At 32.4% G+C, this 23,683-nt stretch overlaps 1 protein-coding gene across 2 annotated transcripts in view; it reads left to right on the top strand.

Moving 5' to 3' along the window:
* LOC139489216 (phosphoribosyl pyrophosphate synthase-associated protein 1-like) overlaps positions 1-23,683 on the top strand; it is a 23,866-nt gene extending 183 nt beyond the window's left edge. The window contains exons 2-10 of one of the 2 annotated variants that reach the window (XR_011656164.1): positions 787-839; positions 2,683-2,749; positions 3,270-3,442; positions 4,746-4,861; positions 8,134-8,356; positions 12,512-12,582; positions 20,089-20,235; positions 21,161-21,934; positions 22,191-23,683. Coding sequence is in view for 1 of the 2 variants with exons in the window: in XM_071275425.1 (XP_071131526.1) it covers positions 787-839; positions 2,683-2,749; positions 3,270-3,442; positions 4,746-4,861; positions 8,134-8,356; positions 12,512-12,582; positions 20,089-20,235; positions 21,161-21,319 (1,009 nt within the window). In the remaining variant the exon portion in view is untranslated. Of the gene's footprint in view, positions 1-786; positions 840-2,682; positions 2,750-3,269; positions 3,443-4,745; positions 4,862-8,133; positions 8,357-12,511; positions 12,583-20,088; positions 20,236-21,160 lie in introns of both variants that reach the window. The other variant, XM_071275425.1, reaches the window with a different exon arrangement.

Genomic DNA, 23,683 nt, shown 5'->3' with positions numbered 1-23,683 from the left:
TGTCATTCATTTTTTTAATCTCAAACACACAAAAATGGCATCTAGATATTTTTGTTTGTGTCGTTCAACTCTTTTGGTTGCTAACTCATTAGTAAATCTGACATTGAAACTACAAGAAGCATTACTGAAATAGAAAACACAACAAATATGAGCAAATACAAGTCAGACAAAGACAATTTGACCAATTTGCTGCTATAGACATAAATAGAGGGGGGTAGGAGGAGTCCTGACCCCGAAATCTCTGGCTTAAAACAAGAAATCCTGAGGTCCTGAATTTATATTAGTTTAAGTCCTGACATCCCGAAATATTAAATAAGAATTCCAAATTCCAAAAGTGTCAATCCCCCCTCATGATACAGATAGAATATCATGAAGGCCCTTCCACAGGGCTAAAGGTAGCTGCAGAACTGTGGCTCTTAGGTTCTTTAATATTATATTTTTTTCACAAATTTAAAGACAATGCCGACCACTTTTGAAGATAAATCTGATGTCTGTTCCGATATTTGTACATATTTGCCTTTAAAGTTAAATTGTAGAAGTAAGTTTCATGGAACTTTAAGACCAATACTGACCCTTGGTGAACCATCTCCTTTTGCATTCTGTAAACCTCCAATGTAACAATATCTCATGGTCAGTTGTTTTCCTTCAGAAATTATGAATGTACTGTGCTGTTTATAATTGATGTATAACATCAAGCCTTTTTATTCACAACCAATACTGTATCAAAGAAGCACATTTATATAATCTGCTGATAAAGCTTTCTTACACTCTATTATTTTGTTTCAGACGTTTAGGTATCAAGCTATCTGAGATCACAGTTTTTCACAAGACAAACAGAGGTAAGAGAGACAGAAGTTATACTGATAAATATCATTTAAAGCCATATATATTTAAATTCTTATAGATTACATAGTTGTTATTGAAAGGACCTAAAGTTTAAAAAAAACAAATACAGTTAACTCTCTTTGTCTCGAATTCGGTTGACTCGAAATTTCGGATGAGTCGAAATTTTCACGTGGTCCCGAACTTTATTCCATACAAAAGTATGTAATTCGACTCCTGATGAGTCGAAATTGGATGAGTCGAAATTTCAGTTGAGTCGAACTAAATGTACGGTCCCAAGGTTAACAAAGCATTCAAAATTCATTTTTTATCTCGAACTAATACACATATGTCAAAACATGACCTCCGGGATTTAAATGGATTGAAGAGTTAATCTGACAATACACGTGTAATTAAATTTCCGGTCACTGACCACTGTATTGATTTATGACATGCTATTTCCATGAGTGTTTACCTAAGATTATCTTTTATAGAATTTTGATAAATAATTAGTGATACATTGTTAATGTTCATGAAAAAGTATTTAAAATGTTTACAAAACAATTAATTTGTGATTTACACTAATGAGCTTGAGTGTGTATAAAGTGAGGATTATGGCTTCCGTTGATGATCACCTAAAAACTACTCAAACGGCGTCTTCAATCTTGTTATATTTTCTTTTGAAAAGAAAGAGTGAGATAAAACAAAATGAATAGAAATCAAAATTTTCTTAAATCTCTTGTATCCGAGAATAAACAATTTTGTCAGCTATAACCGACCTGAATAACGAAACTATCGATTGGAAATTACTCTCTTGGAAAAGCAATAGCATTTTTTTTTAATTGAAACAATTGAATAAGTACAAATAATGTCATTATAATAATAAAAGACTTTGACATACAAATACATCGATCTGATACTAGAATATCGATCCCCTTGCCATATTCAGCTGGATTTATTTTAGCTTTACCAAGCTAAGCAAGAGTTGTGTCCCTTAGATTGTCGAACTTCCGGTGTTCGTTTGAGTCGAACTACGTGTATCTTGAAATATTTCTCTGGTCCGGCTGACTTCGACATAACGAGAATCGACTGTAGTTGTTTTAATATAAGTTATAAAACATGAAGGAAATTTTTGAAAAGCTAATGAGATGATATGAGTGATAATCTAAAAATGTTGTATCAATATTCTGAACATGTAGCAGACATATATTGACAGAAAAGCAAAAATTTCACAAGATTTCGAAAAATGAGATTTTCCTTACATTTCAAATATTGCAGTATAAAGCCAATGAAATAATGCAGTTGTGGTTCGTGTCTCACTACCCTACCTAAATTTAAATGCCTACCCATACCCATTTTTATGAATGTTTGGTAAAGCAAGTTGTAAAAAGTCCAGACATTTTATTTAATCAAGTTTAAAAGTCCATACCATCTCCCTATAAAATGAAGATATAACACCTTTGTCATAGATCAAAATTAAGCCAAATATTTTTACAGACTTCTACAGACCCCTCATCTTATTTTTAATAAGTGTTGCTTTAGAATTTCTCATCTAGTCTTAAATGTATATGAAAATTTTTATAGGTGTTTGCAATTAACAGAGAACTCTTTAACTATATAGGTTTCAGTTCTCATTGTTTAAAACTGACTTTAAATTATTTAAAGATCTTTCTGAAATTTAGCTTCTCTTAACAATGCTTAAGTTGTAGGTGGTGTTTACCGGCAATGCCGATAATCTTATTCAAGATTCCTTATATTACCATCTGTGAAAAAGAGAGAATACTTAAAGGTTCAAAGGGTTCATGAATAAAAAGTACCAGATAAATTTAATTTAATATTATATTAATATTTTCCTTTCAGAGACCAATGTAGAGATTGAAGAGTCTGTGAGAGGAAAAGATGTTTATATTGTACAGACAGGTACAAAGTAAGTTGTTTCAGATGCAGGTAAAAAATCGGTTGTCTCTGATGGACATATACATATGTGCAGGTCAAAAGTTGGTTGTCTAAGATTAATATATTTATATGCAAGTAAAAGTGGGTTGTCTCAGATTTGTTATATAATAGTACAGATAAGTACAATCGGATATATAAACATGATAAAAATAAATAAGAAGATGTGGTATTGGTGGCATTGAGACAAATCTGCATCCATGTCACAATATATAAAAAGTTCACAATTATAGGTCTAAGTACAGCCTTTAACACTGAGCTTTAGCTCACACCAAACAGCAAGCTAAGAAACACAGATTCATGTCTTGTGTGAAGGATGCCAGTTGATTTTATAGCATTGTAAAAATGGTAAATTTTTCTTAAAGTTTTGCAAGATAATGGTATCTAGAACAGAGTAAAATGTAGAATGTAAAAAGAATAAATATTTTGATACTTTCCAATTAAAAATAACATAAAGGGTTTCTTTTTAATTTATTTCATGCAACTTTTTCCAGAGATGTTAACAATGATTTGATGGAATTGATGATTATGGCCTATGCCTGTAAAACAAGTTGTTCAAGGAATATAATTGGAGTTGTACCATACATGCCATACTCTAAACAGTGTAAAATGAGGAAAAGAGGGTCTATAGTGTGTAAACTAATGGCTACTTTGCTAGGAAAATCAGGTAGGCTTTTAATAAAACTTTTTCATTTTAGTTTTTCATATTTATTTATGTCATATATATATATTGTTCAGTTTGTTAGAGAATTTTTGACTTATTGGTACAATTTTAAATTGTGCTTAATTTGCAGCATTACAGCTCTAACAGAGTCACAATTAGGTATTTTCCCATTCCAAAATAAGATGTGTATACCTTTAATTAATTATCACTATCAATGTTTGGAGGCTGTTTTGTTGGTTGAATCCATGTCATCTCGTACCTAATAATATCCACTTGTCTCGTACCTAACAATATCCATGTCATCTCATACCTAATAATATCCACTTGTCTCGTACCTAACAGTAATCCATGTCATCTAGTACCTAATAATATCCACTTGTCTCGTACCTAACAATATCCATGTCATCTCGTACCTAATAATATCCACTTGTCTCGTACCTAACAATATCCATGTCATCTCGTACCTAATAATATCCACTTGTCTCGTACCTAACAATATCCATGTCATCTCATACCTAATAATATCCACTTGTCTCGTACCTAACAGTAATCCATGTCATCTCGTACCTAATAATATCCACTTGTCTTGTACCTAACAATATCCACTTGTCTCGTACCTAACAGTAATCCATGTCATCTCGTACCTAATAATATCCACTTGTCTCGTACCTAACAATATCCATGTCATCTCGTACCTAACAATATCCACTTGTCTCGTACCTAACAATATCCATGTCATCTCGTACCTAATAATATCCACTTGTCTCGTACCTAACAGTAATCCATGTCATCTCGTACCTAATAATATCCACTTGTCTCGTACCTAACAATATCCATGTCATCTCGTACCTAACAATATCCATGTCATCTCGTACCTAACAATATCCACTTGTCTCGTACCTAACAGTAATCCATGTCATCTCGTACCTAATAATATCCACTTGTCTCGTACCTAACAATATCCATGTCATCTCGTACCTAATAATATCCACTTGTCTCGTACCTAACAATATCCATGTCATCTCGTACCTAATAATATCCACTTGTCTCGTACTTAACAATATCCAGGTCATCTCGTACCTAACAATATCCATGTCATCTCGTACCTAACAATATCCACTGGTATATCAAACTCACCAATTTGTTCTTTTATCCAAATTTCAGATCATAACACATTATATTTTTTTCTGCAAAAATGTATATTTTACTACCAAAAAGAATCATAAAAAGCTAGTTTCTCATCCTCTTTCAAGGGAATACTTTCATCTGTTTTAGTTCTTTTATTATAATGTTGTTGTTTTTTCAGGTTTGACACATATTATAACAATGGATTTACATCAGAAAGAAATACAGGCATTTTTTGACATTTCTATAGAGAATCTCAGGGCATCACCATTTCTGATAGATTATATAGAACAATCTGTAAGTAAAGAAATAATATTTAATGAAATAATTAGTAAAAATTTCAACTTTGAAGAAAATTACCAGGTGAATAATTTCAGTCATGTTGCAGATTGTACCTACATGGGTTATAACATAAATCTGGAAAGGAGGAAGAAAAATATATTGTCATCAACTCCCTCAGTTTTTAAATCAGATATTTGATTTACAGGAATTGATTGATTATGAGTAATTACATTTATATTGAACACCAATTGTACACGCTCTGTCTTGTTTATTAAAGAAAAAATATGTTAAGGATACATATTACTATAAATTTCAAAATTATGCCTTCATGTACAAATTGGAGTATTATTCTATGGACAAAAATGTGAGATTTATTGTTTTCATTTAAGAAGATACTGTATAAAGAACACTATCTAAATTTATATTTGAAATGCCATTTCTAATCAATGCAATTATTATCTTAACCCATTTTTAAAAATTTTGAAAATTTTTTGGTCGTATATTGGTATCACGTTGGCGTTGTCGTCTGCGTCGTCGTCCGAATACTTTTAGTTTTCGCACTCTAAATTTAGTAAAAGTAAATAGAAATCTATGAAATTTTTACACAAGGTTTATGACCACAAAAGGAAGGTTGGGATTGATTTTGGGAGTTTTGGTCCCAACATTTTAGGAATTAGGGGCCAAAAAGGGCCCAAATAAGCATTTTCTTTGTTTTTGCACTATAACTTTAGTTTAAGTAAATAGAACTCTATGAAATTTTGACACAAGGTTTATGACCACAAAACAAAGGCTGGGATTGATTTTGGGAGTTTTGGTTCCAACAGTTTAGGAATTAGGGGCCAAAAAAGGGCCAAAATAAGCATTATTCTTGGTTTTCGCACAAAAACTTTAGTTTTAGTAAATAGAAATCAATGAAATTTAAACACAAGGTTTATGACCACAAAAGGAAGGTTGGGATTGATTTTGGGAGTTGAGGTCCCAACAGTTAAGGAATTAGGGGCTAAAAAGGGGCCCAAATAAGCATTATTCTTGGTTTTCGCACCATAACTTTAGTATAAGTAAATAGAAATCTATGAAATTTAAACACAAGGTTTATGACCAAAAAAGGAAGGTTGGGTTTGATTTTGGGAGTTGAGGTCCCAACAGTTTAGGAACAAGGGGCCCAAAGGGTCTAAAATTGAACTTTGTTTGATTTCATCAAAAATTGAATTATTGGGGTTCTTTGATATGCCGAATCTAACTGTGTATGTAGATTCTTAATTTTTGGTCCCGTTTTCAAATTGGTCTACATTAAGGTCCAAAGGGTCCAAAATTAAACTTTGTTTGATTTCATCAAAAATTGAATAATTGGGGTTCTTTGATATGCCAAATCTAACTGTGTATGTAGATTTTTATTTTTGATCCCATTTTCAAATTGATCTACATTAAAGTCCAAAGGGTCCAAAATTAAACTAAGTTTGATTTTAACAAAAATTGAATTCTTGGGCTTTTTTGATATGCTGAATCTAAACAATTACTTAGATTTTTGATTATGGGCCCAGTTTTCAAGTTGGTCCAAATCAGGATCCAAAATTATTATGTTAAGTATTGTGCAATAGCAAGAAATTTTCAATTGCACAGTATTCAGCAATAGCAAGAAATCTTAATTGCACAGTACTGTGCAATAGCAAGAAATTTTCAATTGCACAGTATTGTGCAATAGCAAGAAATCTTCAATTGCACAGTATTGTGCAATAGCAAATATTTTCAATTGCACAGTATTGCGAAAAAGCAAGAAATATCTAATTGCATAATATTGTGCAATAGCAAGAAATTTTCAATTGGAGTTATCTTTCTTTGTCCAGAATAGTAGTTGAATCAACTTAAATCATTGTTTTATACAATATACAATGTATATTCACTTTTACTACCAACTGATAAATTAAAACAATCTTTACCATTCAGTGATAACAAGCACTTTATTTTAGATTTTAATATTTTATGATGTATTTAAATGAGTAGTTATTGTTGCAAACTCCATTAGGAATTTGAATTGAGATCAGTTTTGGAAAAAGGGAAAGGGGGTTGTGAAAAAAAAGGGGGGGGGGTAAATTTTTCTAATTTCAGATTTCATAAATAAAAAGAAAATTTCTTCAAACATTTTTTGAGAGGATTAATATTCAACAGCATAGTGAATTGCTCAAAGGCAAAAAAAATATTTTAAGTTCATTAGACCACATTTATTCTGTGTCAGAAACCTATGCTGTGTCAACTATTTAATCACAATCCAAATTTAGAGCTGAATCCAGCTTGAATGTTGTGTCCATATTTGCCCCAACCGTTCAGGGTTCAACCTCTGCGGTCGTATAAAAAGTGGAAGTAATGCAAACACAAGAGGAATGTAGTTATAATTTTCACCCATGTATGGAATTATTTACTCTGCCATCTATGAAAATATCAGTTATTTCATTACATGTTTATAGACATTTCAAGTTGGTGAAACATAAAAATATAATGATTCCGACATCATCATCTTTCACTAAGGTGAAACTTTCATTTCTTTTTATATCTAATATATTGTAGATATAAGTTCAGAACCTTTTTTGTATAAAAATATTATTCAAATATTTATAATTTACTACCAGGTAAATTTCCGTAAAAGTAATAAACACAATTTCTGGAAACGTATACTTTAAATTTGTGGAAACGTAGTATTGGAACTTTGAAAAATTAGCAGAAATGCAATCCGCCATTTTCAATATCAAAGAAATCAGACTAAGGTGTGCTGTTTCTGGTGAAAGCGTCAACATCAACAATGTATAAGTTTATGATTAAATCAGTTTATGGGCCACCACTAGTGGTAGGTCAATCATATTTGGTATGCAATTAAACATCACAGAATTTGAAATATATATAGTTCTTCACATATTTAAGTACTAATACATCATTGTACATCCTTGGCTTTCAAATCTATATACAGGTCTTATTTTCACTACTGTAAATTTCGAAATTATTGTGATATTTTTATAATTGCGAAAAAAACGTAAGGGTTATAATCGCAATAATTTAAACTCGCATCTTGAAAAATTTTATATGAATGAAACAGGATTTTCTGAATATCGCAAAATTTATAATCACGTTTTAGTCTTAAATGGCAATATCGCAATAATAAATGCACTCAATAGTTTCTGAATTTACAGTATTTTGATTCACCTGTAGAACTGTTTAAAGGTGCATCAATATTAAATATCAAACATTAAGATATTATTACTAGAAACATATCTCACTGGAATAATTTATTGCTACAGATTCCAGATTACAGAAATGCCATTATAGTGGCTAGAAATCCCAACTCAGTAAAACGAGCTACATCGTATGCAGAGAGGTTACGTCTTGGTATAGCTGTAATACACGGAGAAGATAAGATCATGGAACTAGATGATGGAGAAGACGGCAGAAACTCTCCCCCTCTACCAGAGGCTGCTGCTGGATCCAATGTAGGAATGGGATTTGGACTAGAAAGTCTTCCAGGTTTGTATGGATAGGTCGTCAATATATTTTAGTACAGTAGACTCCACCTAATCAGATATCAGCGAAATAACAAAATTGAGAATGGAAACGGGGAATGTGTCAAAGAGACAACAACTTGATATAGAACATGTAGAACAGACAACAGCAGAAGGTCACCAACAGGTCTTCAATTCAGGGAGAAATTCCCGCACCCGGAGGCGTAATATACTGGCTATTGTAATAATATTCCAAAATGCCAAACCCTTTCGTATTTGTTTATAGAAAATTTAGAAGAAATCAAGAAAATTTGACCTCATGATTAAATTTCTTCCAATCATTTGCCAAGAACAGATATTTCTCTAGTGAGGAGAAAAAAAATTCTCACACTGTTCAAGAAATGTGAAAATAGCACAAAAATTTTAGAAAGAGAGAATGTCTGTTACTTAAAACCTCGTGTCAATTAATAAAAAAAATGACATTTATTTATATCGAGATGACAGCTGTTTACTTCAAAATATATTTTTGAATAATGAGGATGTTGCACCTATTAAGTTAGTAATAGTTTTAGCTGCTCTAGTAAATTAACCGATGACAAATTCGTTTCAGGCATTCGGTGTAAGTATTACGCTCATTTGAAGAGTTTAACAGCGGTAATGTTTTTAGATGTTTGTAGTGACTGTTTACTGTATATATTGTATTGTGTAATAACATGCAAATTTACAGTTAAATGTCTGCTGCTACACACTGTCACATGATACAATTAGCCACCTAGAACCAAAGTAATATTTACATTATTTTCTCCGTCAAGTTAATTTTGTAGATGATTAAGGCCACACCAAATACTGTTTGCCTACTTATTATCAGAAGAGAGATTTGTCTATGACTTTAACAAGCATGGCAAGTAGAAAAATAGCGTGACTATTTAAATCTTGGATCTTCAATTATATAAATACTTCAAGAAAACTAGAAAATTGAGACAAATAGATCACTGCCCCGTCGACATGGAAGGGCTAAAGACGAAAATAAGTTGGTTACCAGTAGATATGTTCAATTTAGATTTTGAAAATAACGTGAGTCAGTAACTGTATATTTTACACAAGCAATAAAAAAGCACTTGCTAAGGTACAAATTTTTGTGGATTGAGGAAAACTTACATGTTCATGGATATTTAATCTCATGGTTTGCCAAAGTCTACATACAGGCCCTATAGGAAAATTGTCATTTGATGAACATTTAGTTTAGTCAGGGGGGATCCAGCCATTTAAAAAAGGGGGGTTCCCAACCCAGAGTAAAGGGGGGTTCCAACTAAATGCTCCCATTCAAATGCATTGATCGTCCAAAAAAAAAGGGGGGATTCCAACTCCCGAAACCCCCCAATGGATCTGCCACTGTTAGTGGTTCACCTGTATCCACAAAAATTGTTATGTAAGGAATAAAAATGAATCCACAGTTCTCTAACTTTTCCATCTGGGTAAATACAAACACAGCATATGTTTTTCTTGGCCAAACTGACACTGCATAATTCCAATGCTTTTAGATTGTTGATTAAAATCATTATATAGAATTGATTTAAAACTGAGTACAGTAAATAGAGTGAAGTTTTGTTTTGTACATCTGCTATTTATATAAGTACATTACATGCTGCTAATAACTGCTTGTTCAAGAGAATTTAACTTTCATATTTCACTCAGTTTTAGGTTGTGTTATGAATTCATTCATTCAAACTAAGCAACTGTTAACACACTTCAGCTCATTCAAGAGATAAGTTTTTCAGTGATATCAAGTAGATTCAGTTTGATTACTCTTATCAGTAATTTAAACATATATTGATGTTCAAAACAAATGAATTAGACACACTTTCAACTTAGTTCCGTCTTCTCCATCAGTAATTTATGACCTTTTCATAGTTTTGTGTCTGATTGGTTGTTTATGTTTTATGCAGGGGCGGATCCAGCCATTTTGAAAAGGGGGGTTCCCAACCCAGGATAAAGTGGGGGGGGTTTCAAAATTGTTCAACCATTCTGATGTGTGAAAGTGTCTCTTACATAAGCACAGTAAAAGGAGCTTTTTTTCTGGTGTGCTCTATATTATAGTATATAAAGTGTTTTTTTACTTAAATATTCTAAACTAATAATTATCATTATTTTCTTTGTAAACATAGAGAATTTTTGCAAATTTAACTGGCAGTGAAACATTTAATAGATGGTACCGATTCATCAGGCCACGGTTTTTTAATTTGTTGGTTTACGGATTTTCCCCATGAAAAAGTCGGGTCGGTCGGTCGGGAAAAAAAAAGAAAAAAAATCATCTTTGAAGACAGAAAAATATGCAAAATCAATATATATTTCACCTTTCTAACAATATGTTTGTTATGCCATTTTATCATCATTTCTTAAATTTTAGTTCAATGAAATATTATTGCTCAGCTGTTATAAACATCGCATGACATTGTCTAATAAGTTACAGTAAAAAAAGGGGGTGCACGGACAAAGATGAAATTAAATCGTCACTTCAGAAACAAGAAAAATAGATTCGCGTAGCTCTTAATCAATTCCAGAAAACTTGGTGAATAATGATATTTAAGCACGAAAACTGATAAAGAAAAAAAATGTAAAAACGTCGTACGAAAATAAGTTTCAACACACGTGTCAAAAACCTAATAGACTCGTCCATTGGAAAAAACGAGATTATCGGGTCAATCTGTTGTCTCGCATTCCCGTTTTTTATCCAAATGGACGATAATTTTTTTATTATCTATGAAACAAGAAAATTACAAATGATTTGTTTATATTCAATACTTCAACTTGATGCCTTCAACCTATCCACATTTGGACAAGTCTATTTCTATGAGATGATGCATCTTACGGACTGATGACAAATAAGGGAAACGAGCTTATTGTTTAATTGGTTTTAAACACAAGTTTCGTTCCGCAAAATTATTTGTGCAAACGACATTTCAAGGTCAGTTATTATGATAATTGATTTGTCTATATTTAAAAACGTAAACTGGAAGTTTTATTTTTTCACAACAGCAAGTGTTATCAATTTTGTTAGTGATTAATGCATTTCATTTCATAAAAAAAATTTATTTTAATTATTTTTCAGGGATAATGCATTTCATAGGGTCGGCGGGAATAAAAAAGCATGAAAAGTCAATTTTATTTTTTTATTCTGGAAATCGGCAAAATCGGGTCGGCGGATCCGTAAACCAACAAATTAAAAAATCCTGGCCTCAGTTATTAACCTTAATGTCTTTCCACTCTCTATATGAACATTTGTATTTTCAATTAATATGTAGCAGTAGTAGTTTATTTACACCTCACTTTGTGTGTTCATGTGGAAAAATAATGTAGGTATATTATTAAGGTAATATCTCCAAAGACAAGACATCTTAAAACATTTTGGAGTAAAATTTTATTTTAGAAATCAATAGACATAGCACTTCCTCATTAATATCCACTAAAAACCTATACATGTACTATTGTCCTTGTGGATTCATTAATATTCGTTGGATACCATTTTTCTTGAATTTTGTGCATACAGGGGAACAATGAATTTTTAAAATGTTCAACAAAATACAAGTTTTCTACAGAAAAGTATGCAGAATTTTCCAAAACCACAAAATCAAATATCCACAATAGGCAATTTTTCGTTAATCCACAAAAATTGGTACCCACGAAAATAAATGAATCCACCGTAATGCCTTACAAATTATGTTAGATCCTCTTCAAATGTTAATTAAATTTTGTCTCAGTTCAGCCAGAGAAAAGGAAAGGGCAAATAAAATCCAAAAGTGTAAACCATCAATAAATTATGTCAGTACAGTTTAGGACTCTTACTTTAGTTTTAGCTACTAGGTTTGTTGCTTATTGACATAGGAAGTATTAGTGACATTTTAAACAATCTAAAATAGAGATACAGCAGACAGAAGAACAGATTTTTGTTGATTTCTTTGGTTGAGGTGAATCAGGAATTTCAATGTGCAACAAAACTTAAAAATTTCTAAAAGCTTGTATGCAGACTTTGGAAAATATCCACAAAAACACAACTTGTCCTCATTCATTGGCGAATTTTCTAAATTTAAATTGAAATTTGAAGTGGCATAAGAGAAAATATGGAACAATAACTTATCTTAATCCTTGTAACTATGATGTGGTTATCGCTTTTTCTTTTCAGTTTTACAGTGTAAAGAGAAGCCACCATTAAGTGTAGTGGGTGATGTCAGTGGTAGGATAGCTATCATCGTTGTAAGTATTGTTATTAGTATTAGTGTAGTGGGTGATGTCAGTGGTAGGATAGCTATCATCGTTGTAAGTATTGTTATTAGTATTAGTGTAGTGGGTGATGTCAGTGGTAGGATAGCTATAATCGTTGTAAGTATTGTTATTAGTATAAGTGTAGTGGGTGATGTCAGTGGTAGGATAGCTATCATCGTTGTGAGTATTGTTATTAGTATTAGTGTAGTGGGTGATGTCAGTGGTAGGATAGCTATCATTGTTGTAAGTATTGTTATTAGTATAAGTGTAGTGGGTGATGTCAGTGGTAGGATAGCTATCATCGTTGTAAGTATTGTTATTAGTATTAGTGTAGTGGGTGATGTCAGTGGTAGGATAGCTATCATCGTTGTAAGTATTGTTATTAGTATAAGTGTAGTGGGTGATGTCAGTGGTAGGATAGCTATCATCGTTGTGAGTATTGTTATTAGTATTAGTGTAGTGGGTGATGTCAGTGGTAGGATAGCTATCATTGTTGTAAGTATTGTTATTAGTATAAGTGTAGTGGGTGATGTCAGTGGTAGGATAGCTATCATCGTTGTAAGTATTGTTATTAGTATTAGTGTAGTGGGTGATGTCAGTGGTAGGATAGCTATCATCGTTGTAAGTATTGTTATTAGTATTAGTGTAGTGGGTGATGTCAGTGGTAGGATAGCTATAATCGTTGTAAGTATTGTTATTAGTATAAGTGTAGTGGGTGATGTCAGTGGTAGGATAGCTATCATCGTTGTGAGTATTGTTATTAGTATTAGTGTAGTGGGTGATGTCAGTGGTAGGATAGCTATCATCGTTGTGAGTATTGTTATTAGTATTAGTGTAGTGGGTGATGTCAGTGGTAGGATAGCTATCATCGTTGTAAGTATTGTTATTAGTATTAGTGTAGTGGGTGATGTCAGTGGTAGGATAGCTATCATCGTTGTAAGTATTGTTATTAGTATAAGTGTAGTGGGTGATGTCAGTGGTAGGATAGCTATCATCGTTGTAAGTATTGTTATTAGTATTAGTGTAGTGGGTGATGTCAGTGGTAGGATAGCTATCATCGTTGTAAGTATTGTTATTAGTATTAGTGTAGTGGGTGATGTCAGTGGTAGGATAGCTATCATCGTTGTAAGTATTGTTATTAGTATTAGTGTAGTGGGTGATGTCAGTGGTAGGATAGCTATCATCGTTGTAAGTATTGTTATTAGTATTAGTGTAGTGGGTGATGTCAGTGGTAGGATAGCTATCATCGTTGTAAGTATTGTTATTAGTATTAGTGTAGTGGGTGATGTCAGTGGTAGGATAGCTATAATCGTTGTAAGTACTGTTATTAGTATTAGTGTAGTGGGTGATGTCAGTGGTAGGATAGCTATCATCGTTGTAAGTATTGTTATTAGTATTAGTGTAGTGGGTGATGTCAGTGGTAGGATAGCTATCATCGTTGTAAGTATTGTTATTAGTATTAGTGTAGTGGGTGATGTCAGTGGTAGGATAGCTATCATCGTTGTAAGTATTGTTATTAGTATAAGTGTAGTGGGTGATGTCAGTGGTAGGATAGCTATCATCGTTGTAAGTATTGTTATTAGTATAAGTGTAGTGGGTGATGTCAGTGGTAGGATAGCTATCATCGTTGTAAGTATTGTTATTAGTATAAGTGTAGTGGGTGATGTCAGTGGTAGGATAGCTATCATCGTTGTGAGTATTGTTATTAGTATTAGTGTAGTGGGTGATGTCAGTGGTAGGATAGCTATCATTGTTGTAAGTATTGTTATTAGTATTAGTGTAGTGGGTGATGTCAGTGGTAGGATAGCTATCATTGTTGTAAGTATTGTTATTAGTATTAGTGTAGTGGGTGATGTCAGTGGTAGGATAGCTATCATCGTTGTGAGTATTGTTATTAGTATTAGTGTAGTGGGTGATGTCAGTGGTAGGATAGCTATCATCGTTGTGAGTATTGTTATTAGTATTAGTGTAGTGGGTGATGTCAGTGGTAGGATAGCTATCATCGTTGTGAGTATTGTTATTAGTATTAGTGTAGTGGGTGATGTCAGTGGTAGGATAGCTATCATCGTTGTGAGTATTGTTATTAGTATTAGTGTAGTGGGTGATGTCAGTGGTAGGATAGCTATCATCGTTGTAAGTATTGTTATTAGTATTAGTGTAGTGGGTGATGTCAGTGGTAGGATAGCTATCATCGTTGTGAGTATTGTTATTAGTATTAGTGTAGTGGGTGATGTCAGTGGTAGGATAGCTATCATTGTTGTAAGTATTGTTATTAGTATTAGTGTAGTGGGTGATGTCAGTGGTAGGATAGCTATCATCGTTGTAAGTATTGTTATTAGTATTAGTGTAGTGGGTGATGTCAGTGGTAGGATAGCTATCATCGTTGTAAGTATTGTTATTAGTATTAGTGTAGTGGGTGATGTCAGTGGTAGGATAGCTATAATCGTTGTAAGTATTGTTATTAGTATTAGTGTAGTGGGTGATGTCAGTGGTAGGATAGCTATTATTGTTGTGAGTATTGTTATTAGTATTAGTGTAGTGGGTGATGTCAGTGGTAGGATAGCTATCATTGTTGTAAGTATTGTTATTAGTATTAGTGTAGTGGGTGATGTCAGTGGTAGGATAGCTATAATCGTTGTAAGTATTGTTATTAGTATAAGTGTAGTGGGTGATGTCAGTGGTAGGATAGCTATCATTGTTGTAAGTATTGTTATTAGTATTAGTGTAGTGGGTGATGTCAGTGGTAGGATAGCTATCATTGTTGTAAGTATTGTTATTAGTATAAGTGTAGTGGGTGATGTCAGTGGTAGGATAGCTATCATTGTTGTAAGTATTGTTATTAGTATTAGTGTAGTGGGTGATGTCAGTGGTAGGATAGCTATAATCGTTGTAAGTATTGTTATTAGTATAAGTGTAGTGGGTGATGTCAGTGGTAGGATAGCTATCATCGTTGTAAGTATTGTTATTAGTATTAGTGTAGTGGGTGATGTCAGTGGTAGGATAGCTATTATTGTTGTAAGTATTGTTATTAGTATTAGTGTAGTGGGTGATGTCAGTGGTAGGATAGCTATAATCGTTGTAAGTATTGTTATTAGTATTAGTGTAGTGGGTGATGTCAGTGGTAGGATAGCTATAATTGTTGTAAGTACTGTTATTAGTATTAGTGTAGTGGGTGATGTCAGTGGTAGGATAGCTATTATTGTTGTAAGTACTGTTATTAGTATTAGTGTAGTGGGTGATGTCAGTGGTAGGATAGCTATAATCGTTGTAAGTATTGTTATTAGTATTAGTGTAGTGGGTGATGTCAGTGGTAGGATAGCTATAATCGTTGTAAGTATTGTTATTAGTATTAGTGTAGTGGGTGATGTCAGTGGTAGGATAGCTATCATTGTTGTAAGTATTGTTATTAGTATTAGTGTAGTGGGTGATGTCAGTGGTAGGATAGCTATAATCGTTGTAAGTATTGTTATTAGTATTAGTGTAGTGGGTGATGTCAGTGGTAGGATAGCTATAATCGTTGTAAGTATTGTTATTAGTATTAGTGTAGTGGGTGATGTCAGTGGTAGGATAGCTATCATCGTTGTAAGTATTGTTATTAGTATAAGTGTAGTGGGTGATGTCAGTGGTAGGATAGCTATCATCGTTGTAAGTATTGTTATTAGTATTAGTGTAGTGGGTGATGTCAGTGGTAGGATAGCTATCATCGTTGTAAGTATTGTTATTAGTATTAGTGTAGTGGGTGATGTCAGTGGTAGGATAGCTATCATCGTTGTAAGTATTGTTATTAGTATAAGTGTAGTGGGTGATGTCAGTGGTAGGATAGCTATCATTGTTGTAAGTATTGTTATTAGTATTAGTGTAGTGGGTGATGTCAGTGGTAGGATAGCTATAATCGTTGTAAGTATTGTTATTAGTATTAGTGTAGTGGGTGATGTCAGTGGTAGGATAGCTATAATCGTTGTAAGTATTGTTATTAGTATTAGTGTAGTGGGTGATGTCAGTGGTAGGATAGCTATCATCGTTGTAAGTATTGTTATTAGTATTAGTGTAGTGGGTGATGTCAGTGGTAGGATAGCTATCATCGTTGTAAGTATTGTTATTAGTATAAGTGTAGTGGGTGATGTCAGTGGTAGGATAGCTATCATTGTTGTAAGTATTGTTATTAGTATTAGTGTAGTGGGTGATGTCAGTGGTAGGATAGCTATAATCGTTGTAAGTATTGTTATTAGTATTAGTGTAGTGGGTGATGTCAGTGGTAGGATAGCTATAATCGTTGTAAGTATTGTTATTAGTATTAGTGTAGTGGGTGATGTCAGTGGTAGGATAGCTATAATCGTTGTAAGTATTGTTATTAGTATTAGTGTAGTGGGTGATGTCAGTGGTAGGATAGCTATAATCGTTGTAAGTATTGTTATTAGTATTAGTGTAGTGGGTGATGTCAGTGGTAGGATAGCTATCATCGTTGTAAGTATTGTTATTAGTATTAGTGTAGTGGGTGATGTCAGTGGTAGGATAGCTATCATCGTTGTAAGTATTGTTATTAGTATTAGTGTAGTGGGTGATGTCAGTGGTAGGATAGCTATCATTGTTGTAAGTATTGTTATTAGTATTAGTGTAGTGGGTGATGTCAGTGGTAGGATAGCTATCATCGTTGTAAGTATTGTTATTAGTATTAGTGTAGTGGGTGATGTCAGTGGTAGGATAGCTATAATCGTTGTAAGTATTGTTATTAGTATTAGTGTAGTGGGTGATGTCAGTGGTAGGATAGCTATAATCGTTGTAAGTATTGTTATTAGTATTAGTGTAGTGGGTGATGTCAGTGGTAGGATAGCTATCATCGTTGTAAGTATTGTTATTAGTATTAGTGTAGTGGGTGATGTCAGTGGTAGGATAGCTATTATTGTTGTAAGTATTGTTATTAGTATTAGTGTAGTGGGTGATGTCAGTGGTAGGATAGCTATAATCGTTGTAAGTATTGTTATTAGTATTAGTGTAGTGGGTGATGTCAGTGGTAGGATAGCTATCATCGTTGTAAGTATTGTTATTAGTATTAGTGTAGTGGGTGATGTCAGTGGTAGGATAGCTATAATCGTTGTAAGTATTGTTATTAGTATTAGTGTAGTGGGTGATGTCAGTGGTAGGATAGCTATCATCGTTGTAAGTATTGTTATTAGTATTAGTGTAGTGGGTGATGTCAGTGGTAGGATAGCTATAATCGTTGTAAGTATTGTTATTAGTATTAGTGTAGTGGGTGATGTCAGTGGTAGGATAGCTATAATCGTTGTAAGTATTGTTATTAGTATTAGTGTAGTGGGTGATGTCAGTGGTAGGATAGCTATCATCGTTGTAAGTATTGTTATTAGTATTAGTGTAGTGGGTGATGTCAGTGGTAGGATAGCTATCATTGTTGTAAGTATTGTTATTAGTATTAGTGTAGTGGGTGATGTCAGTGGTAGGATAGCTATCATTGTTGTAAGTATTGTTATTAGTATTAGTGTAGTGGGTGATGTCAGTGGTAGGATAGCTATCATCGTTGTAAGTATTGTTATTAGTATTAGTGTAGTGGGTGATGTCAGTGGTAGGATAGCTATCATCGTTGTAAGTATTGTTATTAGTATTAGTGTAGTGGGTGATGTCAGTGGTAGGATAGCTATTATTGTTGTAAGTATTGTTATTAGTATTAGTGTAGTGGGTGATGTCAGTGGTAGGATAGCTATTATTGTTGTAAGTATTGTTATTAGTATTAGTGTAGTGGGTGATGTCAGTGGTAGGATAGCTATCATTGTTGTAAGTATTGTTATTAGTATTAGTGTAGTGGGTGATGTCAGTGGTAGGATAGCTATCATCGTTGTAAGTATTGTTATTAGTATTAGTGTAGTGGGTGATGTCAGTGGTAGGATAGCTATCATCGTTGTAAGTATTGTTATTAGTATTAGTGTAGTGGGTGATGTCAGTGGTAGGATAGCTATTATTGTTGTAAGTATTGTTATTAGTATTAGTGTAGTGGGTGATGTCAGTGGTAGGATAGCTATCATCGTTGTAAGTATTGTTATTAGTATTAGTGTAGTGGGTGATGTCAGTGGTAGGATAGCTATCATCGTTGTAAGTACTGTTATTAGTATTAGTGTAGTGGGTGATGTCAGTGGTAGGATAGCTATTATTGTTGTAAGTATTGTTATTAGTATTAGTGTAGTGGGTGATGTCAGTGGTAGGATAGCTATTATTGTTGTAAGTATTGTTATTAGTATTAGTGTAGTGGGTGATGTCAGTGGTAGGATAGCTATTATTGTTGTAAGTATTGTTATTAGTATTAGTGTAGTGGGTGATGTCAGTGGTAGGATAGCTATCATCGTTGTAAGTACTGTTATTAGTATTAGTGTAGTGGGTGATGTCAGTGGTAGGATAGCTATTATTGTTGTAAGTATTGTTATTAGTATTAGTGTAGTGGGTGATGTCAGTGGTAGGATAGCTATTATTGTTGTAAGTATTGTTATTAGTATTAGTGTAGTGGGTGATGTCAGTGGTAGGATAGCTATCATCGTTGTAAGTATTGTTATTAGTATTAGTGTAGTGGGTGATGTCAGTGGTAGGATAGCTATCATCGTTGTAAGTACTGTTATTAGTATTAGTGTAGTGGGTGATGTCAGTGGTAGGATAGCTATAATCGTTGTAAGTATTGTTATTAGTATTAGTGTAGTGGGTGATGTCAGTGGTAGGATAGCTATCATTGTTGTAAGTATTGTTATTTGTAATTATTGTCCATTCGTTTCAATATGTAAAATTAGATACTAAAATTAGGTTTTCCTTAGTTAAAATTATCTGTACCTTCAGACATACATTGGTTTTTTTTTGTCATTAGGAAACGAAATTGTTTGTGCGAATATTTTTTTTAGAATTTTAGAATTAAATAGGAGAAAATACTTTTATCAGTTATTTTGCTTCTTGAAAAACATTTAACAAGAATGTGTCCATAGTACACGGATGCCCCACTCGCACTATCATTTTACATGTTCACTGGACCGTGAAATTGGGGTCAATACTTTAATTTGGCATTAAAATTAAAAAGATCATATCATAGTTAACATGTGTACTAAGTTTCAAGTTGATTGGACTTCAACTTCATCAAAAACTACCTTGACCAAAAACTTTAACCTGAGCTTCACACTATCTTCTTCTTTGTTCAGTGGACCATGAAATTGGGGTCAATACTTTAATTTGACATTAAAATTAGAAAGATCATATCATAGGGAACATGTGTACTAAGTTTCAAATTGATAGGACTCCAACTTCATCAAAAACTACCTCGACCAAAAACTTTAACCTGAAGCGGGACGAACGAACGGACGAACGGACGGACTGAGGCACAGACCAGAAAACATAATGCCCCTCTACTATCGTAGGTGGGGCATAAAAAGTTGTTGAATCTTGGTAAGACATGATATAAAAATAAATTATTATTAATACTATTTATTCTAAGTTATGATTTATTGTTTCCAGGACGATATGATTGATGATGTAGTGTCCTTTGTCAAAATAGCTGAAGTATTGAAAGAGCGAGGTGCCTATAAGGTATTTGTAATGGCCACACATGGTCTCTTATCGTCTGATGCTCCCAGACTTATAGAGGAATCATGTATTGATGAGGTAATAAATTAGATATAGGTTTTGTTTCTTACACAGTTACGATTAAAAGCACTTAGGGCGGTTCCAGAACAAAATGCATAAGAGGGGCATGGAAGGCACTTTTTTGGGGTCCAAACCACCCTTGAAATAATTTTTATACGACCGCAAAGAATATTGGTATCACGTCGTAGTCGTCAGCGTTGTCCAAAGACAGATGGTTTCCGGATAATAACTTTAGTATAAGTAAATAGAAATCGATAAAATTTGAACACAATGTTTATAACCACAAAAGGAAGCTTGGGATTGATTTTGGTGGTTCTGGTCCCTAAGGTTTAGGAATTACGGGCCCAAAAGGGCCCATAACAAGCATTTATCTAGTATCAGGACAATAAGTTGTGTATAATTATTTCAATTGTTTGGAAATTTGTTGAATACCATAAGTAGAAGGTTGGGATATATTTAACTCTTATTAGGAAACCATGTCAGATTATTTCATGATTTCATAATTGAAAATTTTTATTCCATTAGAGAAATTAATTAATCATATAGAATGAAATAAGTTCAAATCATAACTAGATCAATGTAAAAAAAATCAGTATCAGGTATACACCAAACCATATTTAAGAATTAAAAAATATATATATAGAAAGCACAGAAAAACAGCTCATTGAAAATTGAAGGCAAATAAATCCTTTGATCCTCAACCAGATAAAAAGAAAAAAAGAAATTATAAGCATATTATATTGCAATACAAAATGATTGTGAAAAATAAAATCCAAATTAATAATACTAAAGAAAAAAAACTAAAAACTTACCATAAACAAGTTACAACAGTCAATCAAACAACCCTACAAATTGAGACAATGATAACAAAGTATACATTTCGTAACAAAGAAATATTAACTTACTGCAGTATCATTCAAATTTTATTAAAATTTCTTCTTAGGTTGTAGTAACAAATACAGTTCCACATGAAATTCAGAAGATGCAGTGTCACAAGATAAAGACTGTTGACATTAGTGTCATGTTGTCAGAGGCAATACGTAGAATACACAATAATGAATCCATGTCCTACCTCTTCAGAAACATTGCTCTAGAAGATTGATCATTGATCATTACAACTAGATATACCTGTTATTGGAAAATTTCTTATTTTTTTATACAAATGTTCCAAGTGTCAGCACTTTAAAAGGTGTATGAAATAAATAATCAGGTTCTCAGTCCTGCCTGAGTTCGACAAAACTTGGATTTGGAAATTATATCATGTATGAATTGGATATCTATTATTATATAAATTCAGAAGTTTTCAGTGTTTTTATCAGTGAAAATTGGACATGAAATGTTTTTCCCAAATAAATATACTGTAATTCGAATTTGACGCATTGTTTTCATTTCCTGAAATTATAATAAAAAGTCTCATAATACATGTAGCAACAAAGATTCTTGCAAAAATTTCTAAATAAACAGTAAATTGGTTTTTTTCCAGTTTTTTCTCTATGGGAGACAACTCTTACTTAATATAGCAATGTATTGATGTTTTCTTTAGAACTTATATTGCCATGTTACCCGATATTAACAGTACAGGCATGAATAAGACTTAAAATAAGGTTTAATTATTGACTTGCAAGCTAAATATACATCAGCAACATTTTGTTATATGTTATTTTGACAAAAATTGTACCAAACTAACTGTTATAAAATAGTAAAATACTTTTACAATGTTCCATACCTGCCAACTTTTCAAAATGCCCATGGGGGTTTTACGTGAAAGATGGTTCTTATAGTCCTATAAAACCTTCAAGGGGGCCTTTAAATATATTCTAATGTGTTTTTTTGGTTTCTTCATGCTTTAACAACCTATTAGCCATTGTTAAATAAATTGTTTTCTTTAAAATAGTGGACAAAATTGCTCTTACAAAATTTCCACTTGGGAGCCTCCATGGGGGAAATCCCACGCAAATAGTGACAGTTGGCAGGTATGATGTTCTGGTTTTACAAATGTTTAAAACAAAAACAAAAATCATTTTCTATATTTTTGTTGTAGCTAATGCCCCTTGAGATATGTTTTGCAGTTTTCACCCTGGTTTTTTTTTTTAAGTATTTTGTTGCAATAACTGAAAGATTAAACACTGTATTTCATGCCTATAGATTAATACTGTTAATTCACATACCACACTTGATGAGTTAAGGGTGTTGTTGTTGTCTTTTTAAGAATTAGGTTGTCTTTAAGTAATGCAATTGTTCCCCATTAGAGCATCTTGACAAATTTGTAATTCTAATCCATCTTTTGAAAAAAGTAATTATAACTTTATTTTTTTACTGTTTGTTCTATATAAATTACCTGTACCCCAGTTGAAAATGAAGCATTTTTTTTCCTTTTTACAATTATTTCATCATTTGTAAATATTGGATTGAAATTTTTTCATATTTTTTCTCCATTGTTGTATGTCATTTGTAAACAATATTTTTCTTGTATGATGTTACGACCAAAATTGTACGAATTATGTACTAAAATATGATTGATTTTTCCCCAATATAAAATGTCATATGATCTCTTTATTCCTTGTGGACCAACCAAGTCTATCCCCAGTGTTTTGGTGGATTCCAGTCGCTGATTGTTTGGTTAATTTTGTGTATTGTGGACTGTCTAGTGTTTGTTATTATTAAGGTGGGTTGTTATTAGTCCAATGTTAACTTTTTATGTTTGTCTGTAATCAGTGTACTGTAAGTGAATTCATATTATCAAAAAATATTACTTTGTAGATTATATAAATTTAATATAAATGGATTTGATGTGAGAAGTTTACACATTTGAATATTTTAAGGAATTTGTTTTTAATTTTCACACATGGAAAAAATTCCTTATGCTTTTAGAATATCAAAATACAGTTAAAGTTTTCATGTTACCTGAATTTACACTTTCAAAGATTTAAAATTTACTGTTATCATGTCTAAAACTATGTTGTCGCACACATGACATTAATGTAACTACACATGTCACACACATACACATGTTAATGGGTACTCTTAAAAAAGATTGTACTTTTTAAAGTATTTCAGACAGCATATATATAAAAGAGTTGGATTTTAATATGGCCAAATACTGTAAATTCAGAAAATATTGCAATGGTTTTATTATTTAAAATAAAACATTGATTGGATAAGTTTTGCAAACTAAAATTTGCATTTCAAAATTAAGAAGCATTATTACTATGAATAAAATTTGCATTTCAAAATTAAGAAGCATTATTTCTATGAATCATTTTCATGAATATCATTTTATAAATCTCACATTCATGTTCATTGTTCTAAAATCACAATAATAAATGCAAACAAAAATTTCTCAATTTACAGTAACTGCAGCATTTTTGTTCATTCATATACAGAAGTTTTAAAATCATTATTGATTGTTCTTGTTTATATTTTTTTGTTGAATTTAGTCTTGTCCTAATAAAATATTTGTTATGAA

Source organism: Mytilus edulis, chromosome 9 (genome assembly GCF_963676685.1).
Source record: "Mytilus edulis chromosome 9, xbMytEdul2.2, whole genome shotgun sequence".
NCBI lineage: Eukaryota > Metazoa > Mollusca > Bivalvia > Mytilida > Mytilidae > Mytilus > Mytilus edulis.
The sequence above is the reverse complement of the archived record's forward strand: the minus strand, read 5'-3'. Positions and strand labels throughout refer to the sequence as shown.